Source organism: Lycium barbarum, chromosome 6 (assembly GCF_019175385.1).
Source record: "Lycium barbarum isolate Lr01 chromosome 6, ASM1917538v2, whole genome shotgun sequence".
NCBI lineage: Eukaryota > Viridiplantae > Streptophyta > Magnoliopsida > Solanales > Solanaceae > Lycium > Lycium barbarum.
In genome coordinates this window covers 125861025-125874098 of record NC_083342.1, presented here as the reverse complement: position 1 = coordinate 125874098, position 13074 = coordinate 125861025, and the positions used below count along the sequence as shown (strand labels likewise).

Below are 13074 nucleotides of genomic sequence, written 5' to 3'. Positions count from 1 at the left end.
AACATTTATTGTGAGTAGTTTTTGGCAACCAAATCAGATACAAGGAAAAAAAGATTTAATTATGGAAAAAATACAGCCTCATACCTTTGGGTGATCTAGTTTACAAAATAGTCAGCAAATATATATGTTTTGTATATTAAGTGCTATGCATATAATATACATATTAATATATAGGTTTTATGTACTTGAGCTACTGTCGGTAATTATGTTTGACCGAAAGTACATATGCGCTGGGCCGATTTTAGGTAGTAATTTTGGTTCATGTGAATACATGGTCTCTCCGTAAAACTAGGTATTTTATGTATATATTTTTTAAAATTGGTATAATATTAACTACTAAAACATATGCTAAAAGAAGGCTAAATGGTACACTTGGTTGAAGGTTGAGTTATTTACCTAGAGGACTAGGGATTAATTTCTACTTAATACATTTTTTCCCTTCTTTTTTTTAATGGTGAACCCATGTTCTAGAATTCTAGATTCGCCTCTGCATATGCGTAAGTTTCCCTTTAATTATTTGACGAAATTATGAGAATTCTAATCTTCCACTATTTAATTTATCATTTATACAAATGTCGTGATAAAACAAGACCAACACACACAATGCCATATTTATCCCTTCTGTTCACTTTTACTTGTCATATTTTGCTTTTCAAGAGTTAATTTGAATAATCTTCAGAGCTAAATTAAGTTAGATTAATTTAATATTTTAAAATTAAAATTTAGATATTCAGAAACTACACGAAAAATATTATAAACTGCAATTCTCCTCATATTAATATGATAAATAAATACATCTTAAAATGTTGGTCAAAATCTATGTATTTTGATTCTCAAAAATCGAAACGTGACAAGTAAAAGCGAACGAAATTATTTAATATACTCCAATAAAGATTTGGTATTTGTTCCATGCTCCATTTTTTTTTTCTTGTTAAGAACGTCTTGTTTAAAAAAAAAGAGAGAGAGAGAGAGATTTGTTTGTCGACTTTTTAAGTAGCTGCACTATTTCTAAAAAGGTATAATAACTATTCAAGTGTAATTTTGTCTTCCTTCAAAGCACAATCAAAGATTGTCTAATCCAGTAATCTACGAAAATCTACGAAGTATTACTACTTTTTTCCCCACCTGAGTAATAAATACTTCATCCGTCTCAAATTATCTGTTGTGATTTTTAAAAATAATTATCTCAAATTATTTATCGTTTTAAAAGTTGAAGAAAAATTTAATTATCTTTTTCTCATTTTATGCTTAGTGATAATTGTTCTTAAAGACTATAAACAACTCAATTATGAAAGATTACACATTAATAGAATAAATATTCAATAAAGAGAGAACACATCTTAAAATATAAATAAAAGTAAATTAGTCAAAACACTTCTGATTAATGTTCTTTTAACCCCCTATTTGGATGGTGGTTTCCCGTGGTTCATTAATGTATGGTTTTCTATGAAACCATGTTTGTTTCCATTGTTCTTAAAATTATGTGGTATAGTGTTGTAAATGCGTGGTTCATCCCATGATTATATAACCATAAAAAGTCTCAATTTTTGTAATCACGAATTTGATGATTTTTTCGTAATTACATATTTTATTTCTCCATTATACCCACCCTTCGCCATCCACCCCACCCCCGCCCTACCACCCACCCTACCCCCAACTACCCCACTCCTCTGCGCCTATCCCCACCATCCTAATCACCACCCACTACCCCTCACCAACGCCTAACCCTACCCCACAACCACTCACACCCACCCTACCACCCACTACCCCCACCCTTATCCCACAACCACTCGCCTCACACCACCCACCCCTCCACCACGCCCACCCACTACCCCTCACCACTACCTAAACCCCACCCTACTACCCGCTACCCCCACCCTCATCCCACAACCACCAACCTCACACCACCCACCCCTCCACCACCCCCACCCACTACCTACTTATTTTTTAAAGTTCTTATTTTATTCTTTACCTGAGTTTTATTAATATATATAGATTAATTTCTAATTAAGAGTTAAAGGTATTTTAGTAAATTTACAAGTTATTATACAATACTATACAGTCAAACCAAACAATACAAATGTTATTAAACCACAACAAATGATACAGTCTATCTAAACATTGTGTTCATTAATACAGTATAATACAATACAACACCATACTGTACATTAATAAACCACGGGAATCAACCATCCAAACAGAGGGTTGGGCTGGTAAAACATAAACATGACAAATAATTTGTGACAGAGTAGACGATTAGGGATTACTTCATGGCAAAAAAAGTTTTTTTTTTTTTTTTTTTAAAAAAGAAATAAATCTTATGTGCCACATATCCGGTGTAGAATCACAGGAGATACGTTATCTCGTGCGAGTCTGACGGGTCAAAATTACCCGTACCCGTGCCAGGTGGACTCAAAAGCTTCATCTCGCATGGCGCATTTCTGCTGTCACGTTCTATCCACTTCTTTCTTCACTCCCAAACCTCAGGTATATTCTTTTTCCCCTTACTCAATTAATCCTTTAACTCGATCATTTTTTTGTAAACTTGTGTGACATATTACAGTCGATTTAGAAAATAGAATTTTATGTCAATTTTGTTTCTCTTCTACCTAATGATCGCGAACTCAGCATAAATGATATTACTCCCTCTGTCCCAATTTATGTGAAGTGTTTGACCGGACACAAATTTAATGAATTAAAAGAGACTTTTGAATCTTGTGGTCCTGTGTGTAATGTGCTAAAATGTCTTTTGAATCTCGTGATTTTAAACTTGTCACGTAGGATGTCTGAAATGTCAACTTACTAAATATGGAAAGATGCACTCTTACATACCAAACACACTTAAATTGGGACGGAGGGAGTAAATTTTTTTTTTTTTAATCATATATACATTGCAAGCTTAAGATATTAAGTAGGTCTGCACTCGATCCGAATACGAATTTCAATATTTAGATACCAGTGTTGCTGAGTCCAGGCGTAGCTTGCATCAAAAGCTTTCATCAATATAGGCTTTTGCATATCAAGGCAATGCAAGATGATAACGTTTCCACGCCTATGCCGTGTGATGAGTCCAAGGTTAGAGTTCCGCATGTTTTAACTGTTGCCGGCTCCGATTCTGGTGCCGGAGCCGGAATTCAAGCGGATCTCAAGGCTTGTGCTGCTAGGGGAGTGTATTGCTCCACTGTGATCACTGCTGTTACTGCTCAAAACACCGTAGGGGTTCAGGTATTGATGCATTCCTGAAAGGTTATAATCTGTTTATATTTTGCTACTTGCTGGTGTGTTCGGTTTTGTGAATTTTGTTGTGGTTTATGCTAGGGTGTGAACATTGTGCCAGAGGATTTTGTAGCAGAGCAGTTGAGGTCAGTCCTTTCCGATATGCATCCCAATGTTGTAAGTATATCATGTTAATGTCACGATGTTCACATTCATTGTTATTTACTGTAAGGTATACATTGATTTGAGCAATTGAATAGTGTAAAAGTTGCGGTTATTGATTGGATTATCAACAGTTCTAGTCACATTGGAGTCAAGTTATGATACTGCACAAACTGGAATATGAGTATATTCTTTTTGGACTATTCATATATTGCTAATTTGATGCCCTCAAGTTAAGATCTTCCAGCAGGTTCACTGGTGCTTAACTTTTATGATAGGGTTATATTCCCTGTTTACTTCAAACTTTTTGCTTTTATGTCTTTCGGTGTTCTCATTGAAAACTGAATTAATCACTTTTTGCTTGTAGTTGTGTAAAACTTACTGTTGAGTAATCTAAAGACACATCCAAAGAGCAATGTTGCTTGCCACTAGCCTGCGGCATTATTACAGGAAACGACAGATTAAGAAACTCAGAACTACCTAACAATAACCGGTATAGATAATTTAGGAAGAAAGGTTGGATGGCTGAAAGCAATGTTGATAGGACATCCCTTATAAAGGAAATCATTGGCTAATTTACTGGTTTTCCAAATTATCAGGACCATTTTCTTCAGCGATGCATATTGGTTATATATCATGCTATTTTCCTTTTGGAAATCCAAATGTCACCATATATGTGAAATAAATTGGCTATTTGGTTCTTGGATACCTTTGGGGGGGGGAGGGGGTTAATAGGCACTCCCATGTTTGGTATGGAATGGCTATTTTAACAACATTAGCCCACTCAAATTCTTTAGTCAAGTCTTCTTGATTGTATATGTTGCACAACTGAATATACAACTTGATCCAGTAAAATCATACATGGAAAGAATATACCAACATTATCAGTACTAAGCAATCTGCAATTTCCATTAATGTCTCAGTTGTATTGTGTTACAGCACTAAGATTGTCTTAGGTGAAAACAGGCATGCTTCCGTCAACTGGCATAGTGAAAACCCTCTGTCAAAGTCTGAAGGAATTCCCTGTACAAGGTACACAATATTTCTGTTCTGTTTTTGAAATTTCAACGACATTAACTATGCTGCTATCAAATGTTTGAAGACAGCCTTGGTGGTTGACCCTGTTATGGTATCCACAAGTGGACATACGTTAGCTGGTCCTTCTATCTTGGATAGCTTTAGGTATGTCACCCAAGAGTGATAGTCTCTTTCCATGTCCTCCATGTAAACTCAAAATGTGGATTTATTGACTAACATTGTTTTATTGCTAAATCTTCTGCTGCCATATTCATGAAATATACAACAAGCTCTAAACTTCCTATACAGACATGCTATCTATTGGTATATTGTGGTATGCTTGGATTAAGCATGACCATCATTATGTATTTAATTTCCACTGTTTTTGTGATAAGTCTCGGAGCACACTAAATGAAACTTCATTGATTTATGTAATGATGTAATTTTCACATATGCTGTAATGTCATGCGCTATCTTCTACATTTATTCGTCATGTTCAACTCCTTGGATAATTATATCTAATCATAGCCTTTCATTTTCTGATAACAGGGAGGAGCTTCTTCCGATGGCTGATATAGTGACCCCAAATTTGAAAGAGGCTTCTGCTTTACTAGGCGGTGTGCCACTGGAAACAATTGCTGACATGCGTTCTGCTGCAAAAGCAATACATGACATTGGTCCAAGGTTAATTTTGAGATTTTTACAAATAGTGAAATTGATGTTTGATGCCTTCACCTTGTACAACTTATGGCCAAAGTCCATTTGATGGCCAAAAATTTATTGAGCCTAGCTCTCACTTACAAGAGAGAACTAAATACCTTTTAAATCATTCAACCCATCATTTGCTGTCCAATGTAGCACGGCGCCTTTGCACTTCCTCTCCACAAACCCAACAAGCCCGTCATGTTCAATCTAGAATTATTGGTGATATTTTATGTAGAGGAGTGATATATATGAATTCTACAGTTGGCTTCCACAGAACAGAGCTTAGTACTTAACTGCAGTTAGTACCCACACTTGCAGTTAGTCTTCATGTTCCGATATTAACTACAATGGCCTGGGTCCAACAGCTTAGCGCACTTCATTCTCGATTGCCGGAAATATGAGCCCAAAGTTGTTGATGAGTCAACCAATAGCATTATGAACCATTAGAACTATCATCCATTCACTCATGTAGCCGGAGTTATACGCGTCTCGTATCTGACATCTGCATGTCGTGAAAATGGAAAAAACAAGATTTTCACTTTCTCTAATAAGAGAAAACTTCCAGGAAATCTTCTGTGAATGGATCTACAGTTCTACACCTACTTCATCTTGCTTGGAGAGAAAATTATCTTGAGCATGAACTACAACTGAATAAATAAAAATTGTAGATGCTTCAAAAAGGAGTTTAGGGACTCATTTTCTGGGTGCTCTAAACAGAGTAACTTCAGTCCTTCTCGAGGCTTCTCCTTGATTTGGGGGCTACGAGAGTGGGAGAAGAATGACTGGCATTTCAAACAGAAGGACAAATGCTCTTTTACATATCTGATAATTTGCTTCGGCAATAAAGAAATTGTCAAATAGAACGAAGTCCTACAAAGCTTATGCTGGTTTAGGTTCAAGTTTCTTGTAGAAGTTCAGAGTGTAGTACAATTAGGGAAGATCTACAAAAAAGTACAAATAAAAACTAATGCAATTAGGAGATGTGTATCGAGGATTCTTTTCTTTTTATTTTATATCACAGCTGTGTCTCCAGAGGACTTTGTCTTATAATGTGCTAAAATATCTTAATTTCTGGGACAGAAATGTACTTGTGAAAGGAGGCGATCTCCCTGCTTCTCTTGATGCTGTGGATGTGTTTTATGATGGTATGTCTAATAATTTCTTGATATCTTTGGGATTTTACTGTGTGCTTGTTTTTGTTCATACGTGAAAGCTTGCATGGGTCTTGAATGCCCACATGTGCTCATTCAAGTTATGGTCTTTCAATTGATCCTGCAGGGAATGATTTCTATGAGTTTCGGTCCTCACGCATAATGACACCAAATACTCATGGAACTGGCTGCACTTTGGCTTCTACTGTTGCAGCTGAGCTAGCAAAGGGTTCTGAAATGCTTTCTGCTGTGAAGGTTATTGCCTTAGTATGCTAGCTAGATATACATAAATCAATACATTGCTGCAAAACAGATTGTACGTTTCCGGATTTTATGGCGTAAAGGAACTTGAAAGCTTTGGGACTTATTGGGTGTATTATGAGGTGGCCATAGAGTAGACACTTGAGGGTCGTTTGGTTGACCACATAAGAAAATAAAATCCAAGCATAAAATTCTGCGTAACTAATAGGACATATATTTTGCAGCATTAAACTCTGCGTTAATAGTATTATCTCTGCATAACTAATTCCTTTACTTTTTGGTATACGGCCTTTGTGGCCATGTTCATAAATGAAATACGTTTACCAGATATCAAAAAAAAAAAAAAACACTAATACATTTTTGACCTCTGGTATAAAACTCTGCATAATAGATGCAGCTTTTGATTTGCGATATTGAACTCCGCATTGTTGTTAATGCCTGCATAACTTGTGTGGGATTCTTTGTATTATTTTTTGTAGAATAAAAGGTGAAATAAGAATGTGTATCTAAACGCTAAAATATTCTTGATATGGGCAGTCCGGACATAACAATTCTTATATTGTTCTTATTCTACGTGAACAATCCCACATTATTATTCGCCTCACAGAAGCCTTACATAATTTTTCACGGCATAACAATCCTTGCATTATAATTCCTACGTAACCAGTCCACAATCCAAACAACCCCTTAAGGTGTAGGTACAACAATCCCACATTATTATTCGCCTCACAGAAACCTTACATAATTTTTCACGGCATAACAATCCTTGCATTATAATTCCTACGTAACCAGTCCACGATCCAAACAACCCCTTAAGGTGTAGGTACAAACACGTACAAACAACATTCTGTTGTGTCTGTTTGTTCTTCTCCTGTTTGTACCTTTAATGAGGAAGTGGGACGAGGGGGTCGGAGTACATAATAACTCTGACATCAGGTAATCAAATCACCTAAAACATCTTCCCCTCTTTTAAATAATTGTGGGTCCGTGACAGTCAAAAAGATTATTGTTGGATTCTCCGTTCATTATGGAATTTCCTCATTGCTTCATTTGACTTGACTTATTTGCCAAATGATGCATCTTTTCTTTTATATATTTTCTGCATTTGCCAGGTAGCTAAACGCTATGTTGCAGCAGCCTTGTCTTATAGTAAGAACATTGTCATTGGAGGTGGGCGTCAAGGTCCTATGGATCATCTTTTGAAGCTTAAGAGCAGTGTTCAGCGACGACTTTTTGATCCTTGTGATCTCTTTCTGTATGCTGTCACCGACTCTAGGATGAACAAAAAGTGGGGTCGTTCAATAGTTGATGCGGTAAAAGCTGCCATAGAAGGCGGTGCCACCATTATTCAGCTGAGGTTTGTGGCTTGTTTGAAATTGGTTCACCTTCTTTCCCTCTCTCGTTCTTCCTTTTGATTCCTTTAGAAAAACATAACAACAGAGATTGATGTGTCTGGCTTTGATATCATGTGAAGAAATAGCTCATGGGGGAGCATTGTCCAAGAGCATATAAGGATACCAAGACCCATTCCGTCAATTGATGTGGGACTGAACACCAATTAATAGCAAATAATGTCTTAAACGGAATTGATAATAGTAATAACAATCAAAAGGGCTGACTGATTTTAAATTGTATGTCTAGGTGGTCTTTTGCGTGAGAATCATTAACCTGTTGACAATATCTTCTCAAACTTGAAAGGCATTTAAGTAATGCCCAATGGGCTCTAGATCAAATGCCGACTTTTGGATGTTATAAGCTACTCCCTCCGTTTCATCTTTTTTTGGCGTAGTGTAGTTGGACACGAAATTTAAGAAAGAAAAGGATACTTTTGAAATATGAATTATACCCTTTTCTACATATTTTCCACAACTAGAGCATTTTATTCTTAGACATCTTACCAAACATTTACAGTAGATTCATTGGATTTATATATATGGACTTTCTCGATTGCAATTGCAGGGAAAAGGAGGTTGAAACTAGTGATTTTCTGGAAGCAGCAAAAGCTTGTTTAAAAATCTGCCGAGTTCATGGCGTTTCTCTGTTGATCAATGACAGGATTGATGTAGCGCTTGCTAGTGATGCTGATGGTGTTCATATTGGGCAGTCTGACATGCCTGCTCATGTTGCACGGGCTCTTCTTGGGCCTGACAAAATCATCGGTGTATCATGCAAAACACCGGAGCAAGCTCAGCAAGCATGGCTAGATGGGGCTGATTACATTGGCTCTGGTGGTGTATATCCAACCAATACCAAAGAGAACAATAAGACGATTGGTTTGGATGGCCTAAAAACTGTTTGTTTGTCATCCAAATTACCAGTTGTAGCCATTGGCGGCATAGGCATGTCTAATGCTCAGGCTGTAATGGAACTAGGGGTCCCAAACCTGAAAGGTGTTGCTGTTGTATCTGCTCTGTTTGATAGAGAATGTGTTTTGACTGAGACCAGAAAATTACTTGAGGTGCTCAAGGAGTCCACCAAAATAGCAAATTGAAGAAATGCTGGATATCACCACACACTATTACAGGCAAAGCAACCTCGATTTTGTTACCAAAATATTTATTAATCAAATATTTGAAAGTAAACTTTTGTGTCTAGAGAAGTAAATGCAGGCACCGGAATTTAGATATCCTTTCGTCTATGCTGTCCTAAAAAGGTTTATGATGTTTCATTTACTTCTACAGTAGAAATATAAACTAATGCAAAATCTTGAAGTTAATCGTACTGTGTTTGTTGCCAAGGTTGATGTTTTACTTTGCGTTTCAAGTTATTTTGGAAGTCATGCCTCTCCGAGATTTTCTCATCTTAGTCTGTTATATTCTGCCTCGCCCTTTCAGGCAGATTTTTGTGTTGGTGTATAGAGGATTTCTTGTTAGTTCAGTATTTCAGTTGGAGTGTTGGAAATACGTATCTTATGTACAACAACAACAACAACCCAGTGAAATCCCACAACGTGGGGTCTGGGGAAGATAGAGTGTACGCAGACTTACTCCTACCAAGGTAGGACGGCTGTTTCTGAAAGACCTTCGGCTCAATAAAAAGCATAAAAAGAGGTCAGATAAGGCTAAGAGATTCAAAGCGATATGGAAATGCAAATAACGAAAGCGACACAGATAAAATAGGATAATCAAAGTACAGGAAATAATAGATAATAGCAGAAATCAGAGCACAAGAAATTATACTGCTATAATGCGACTACTAATAAGGAAGGATAACGAGACTATCTACTAGCCTTCTACCCTAATCTGAGTCCTCCAAACCCTCCTATCTAAGGTCATGTCCTCGGTAAGTTGTAACTGCGCCATGTCTAATCACCTCTCCCTAATACTTCTTCGGCCTACCTCTACCTCTTCTGAAACCATCCATGGCTAACCTCTCACACCTCCGCAATGGGGCATCTGTGTCTCTCCTTTTCACATGCCCAAACCATCTCAGTCTCGCTTCCCGCATCTTGTCTTCCACCGAGGCCACTCCCACCTTGTCCCGAATATCCTCATTCCTAATCCTGTCACTCCTGGTGTGCCCACACATCTATCTCAACATTCTCATCTCGGCAACTTTCATCTTTTGAACGTGAGAGATCTTAATTGGCTAACACTCCGCCCCATACAACATAGTCGGTCTAACCACCACTTTGTAGAACTTGCCATTAAGTTGTGGTGGCACTTTCTTGTCACATAGCACTCCGGAAGCGAGCCTCCATTTCATCCACCCTGCCCGAATACGGTGTGTGACATCATCGTCAATCTCCCCGCTGCCTTGCATAATAGACCCAAGATACTTGAAACTACTTTTCTTCTGGATGGCCTGGGTACCAAGCCTCACTTCCAAGCCAGCCTCCTGAGGTGCTTCACTGAACTTGCACTCTAAGTACTCTATCTTGGTCCTACTCAGCTTAAACCCTTTAGACTCCAGAGTATGTCTCTAGCCCTCCAGCTTAGCGTTAACTCCGCTACGAGTCTCGTCGATCAGAACTATGTCATCCACGAAAAGCATACACCATGGCACCTCACCTTGAATTTGCCGCGTCAATCCATCCATCACCAAGGCAAATAAAAACGGACTAAGAGTTGATCCTTGATGCAACCCCATCACAACTGGAAAGTGCTCTGAGTCTCCTCCTACTGTCCTTACCCTAGTTTTGGCTCCCTCATACATGTCTTTGATCACCCTAATGTACGCCACAGGTACACCTTTAGCCTCCAAGCATCTCCATAGGATCTCTCTTGGAACTTTGTCGTAAGCCTTTTCTCGGTCGATGAATACCATGTATAAGTCCCTCTTCCTCTCCCTATACTGCTCCTGGCTTCTGTAGTTGAGCGTCCCGGCATGAATTCGAACTGGTTCTCTGAAATAGAAACGCCTCTCCTCACCCTCATATTTACCACCTTTTCCCACACTTTCATAGTATGACTTAGCAACTTGATACCTCTATAGTTGTTGCAACTCTGGATATCTCCCTTGTTCTTGTATAGAGGGATCATTACACTCGACCTTCATTCTTCGGGCATCATTGCCGTCTTAAAGATGACATTAAACATCCTAGTCAGCCACTCCAAACCTGCCGGGCCCGCGCTTTTCCAAAATTCCCTAGGAATATCGTCAGGTCCGGTCGCTCTTCCCTTGCGCATCCTACGAACAACACCCTTAACCTCCTCAACCTTAATACTCCTGCAATACCCAAAATCGTGACGTCTCCCTATATGTTCTAAATCTCCCAACACAATGTCTCTGTCCCCTTCTTCATTCAAGAGTTTGTGGAAGTATGACTGCTATCTCCGTCTAATGAGAGTCTCCTCTACCAAAACTTTTCCATGCTCGTCCTTGATGCACTTCACTTGATCCACATCACGTGCCTTTCTCTCCCTCGCCTTAGCTAGCCTGAACAATTTCTGATCCCCTCATTTCTCCTATAGTTCAGCATAAAGGCGTTCAAAAGCTGCCGTTTTTGCCGTCGAAACTGCCAACTTCGCCTCCTTCCTCGCCATCTTATAAAGTTCCCTATTCATCCACTTCTCCACCCCATCCTTGCTTTCTATCAACTTCGCATACGCCACCTTCTTTGCTTCCACCTTCCCTTGAACTTCTCCATTCCACCACCAGTCCCCTCGATGCCGACCACGACTACCTATGGAGACCCCCAACACTTCCTTTGCTACTACCCTAATGCAACTAGCCGTCCTATCCCACATACTGGTCGCATCCCCCTACTATCCCAGGCCCCCATATCCTTCAATTTCTCTCCCATCTCTAGGGCACTAGTCGTGGTTAAACTCCCCCATATGATCCTAGGTCGGTCATCCACGACCCTCTTCTTCCTCGTCATCTTGATCGCTAAATCCATCACCAAGAGCTTATGTCGGGTTGTAAGGTTGTCGCTCGGAATGACGTTATAGTCTTTGCACAGACCTTTATCATCCTTCCTAAGGAGTAAAAAGTCTATCTGAGTCTTAGCCACCGAACTACAAAAGGTTACCAAGTGCTCCTCCTTCTTTAGGAAACTCGAATTGGCTATCACCAACCTAAAAGCTCTTGCAAAATCCAAAAGTGTGACTCCTCCTCCATTCCTGTCCCCGAAGCTAAAGCCTCCATGCGCATCATCATAACCTCCCGAAATAGGCCCGATGTGCCCATTGAAATCACCTCCCATGAATAGCTTCTCAGTAGGCGGTATGCCTTCCACTAACTCATCCAAATCCACCCAAAATCTCCTCGTCTCCTCCCCGCCTAAGTCCGCTTGTAGCGCATATGCACTAATAATGTTCAAAGTGAGCCCTTCAACGACCACCTTAATCGACATCATCCTATCAGTGACTCTCCTAACCTCTACCACATGATCCCTTAATTCACTATCTACTAAAATGCCTACCCCATTCCTATACTTCGACCTACCAGAGAACCAAAGCTTAAACCCGTCTACCCCCTTAGCTTTAGGACCTACCCATTTAGTCTCTTGGACACAAGTTATATTAATCTTCCTCTTCTTAAGAATCTTAACTAGCTCTATAGACTTCCCCATTAACGTCCCAATGTTCCAAGAACCTACTCTCAACCTAGACGCTCCTTTAACCCATTTACCCCTCTTAACCTTCGCCCCCGTCCCCGAACGAGAACATGACCCTAGTCTACCATCAATAACCAAAGCCACGAAAACGAGTATGAACTAATAAATTATTCAAAGGTCTAAAGTCAGCAAAATGTAACTACAAGTGTATGAACAAAGAATGGATATGGCAACCGAAGGTACCAACTCCAGTTGAACTGAACCTGGTCGCCGCCGGAAAACACTGTTCAACGTCCTAGTTACTGTTCGCTGTCAAGGTACTGTTCACTGCTGGAGTAATGTTCAGAAAGACCTGAAAGGGAGAAGAGAAGAGGGGGGAAAGGAAAGAAAAAAAAAGGAGAGAGAAAGAGAGGACTGGCCGGAAAATGGTGCCGAAAAATGTCGCCGGCGATGGCACAGTGGTGTTCTGGCAGCGCCAGAAGCAGATAAAAAAAGGGGAAAAAACGAAGAAGAGAAGAAGAAGAAGAGAAGAAAAAAAGGGAAGAGAGAAGAAAAGTAAAT

General features: G+C 39.2%; 1 protein-coding gene across 4 annotated transcripts; it reads left to right on the top strand.

Annotated features, from left to right (window-relative positions):
• Positions 1 to 2264: 2264 nt before the first annotated feature.
• On the top strand, positions 2265 to 9228 carry LOC132598677 (thiamine biosynthetic bifunctional enzyme TH1, chloroplastic). Of its 4 annotated transcripts, none has more exons than XM_060311679.1 (10): positions 2268 to 2487; positions 2953 to 3225; positions 3319 to 3393; positions 4335 to 4410; positions 4485 to 4560; positions 4945 to 5079; positions 6181 to 6245; positions 6379 to 6506; positions 7625 to 7869; positions 8472 to 9228. In XM_060311679.1, the coding sequence occupies exons 1-10, from the start codon at positions 2431 to 2433 to the stop codon at positions 9001 to 9003; spliced, it is 1662 nt and encodes a 553-aa protein (XP_060167662.1). In that variant the 5' UTR covers positions 2268 to 2430; the 3' UTR covers positions 9004 to 9228. The 4 variants fall into 4 exon arrangements, with proteins under 4 accessions (XP_060167664.1, XP_060167662.1, XP_060167665.1 ...); XM_060311682.1 differs by having other exon boundaries at positions 2270 to 2487; positions 2975 to 3225; XM_060311683.1 differs by having other exon boundaries at positions 2271 to 2487; positions 2960 to 3225.
• Positions 9229 to 13074: the final 3846 nt, after the last annotated feature.

Coding starts and splice junctions, on each gene's coding strand:
- LOC132598677 (XM_060311679.1), top strand. CDS start 2,431: ATGGCGCATTTCTGCTGTCACGTTCTATCCACTTCTTTCTTCACTCCC. Junction 5,080..6,180: donor ATACATGACATTGGTCCAAG/GTTAATTTTGAG, acceptor TTTCTGGGACAG/AAATGTACTTGTGAAAGGAG. Junction 6,246..6,378: donor TGTGGATGTGTTTTATGATG/GTATGTCTAATA, acceptor TTGATCCTGCAG/GGAATGATTTCTATGAGTTT.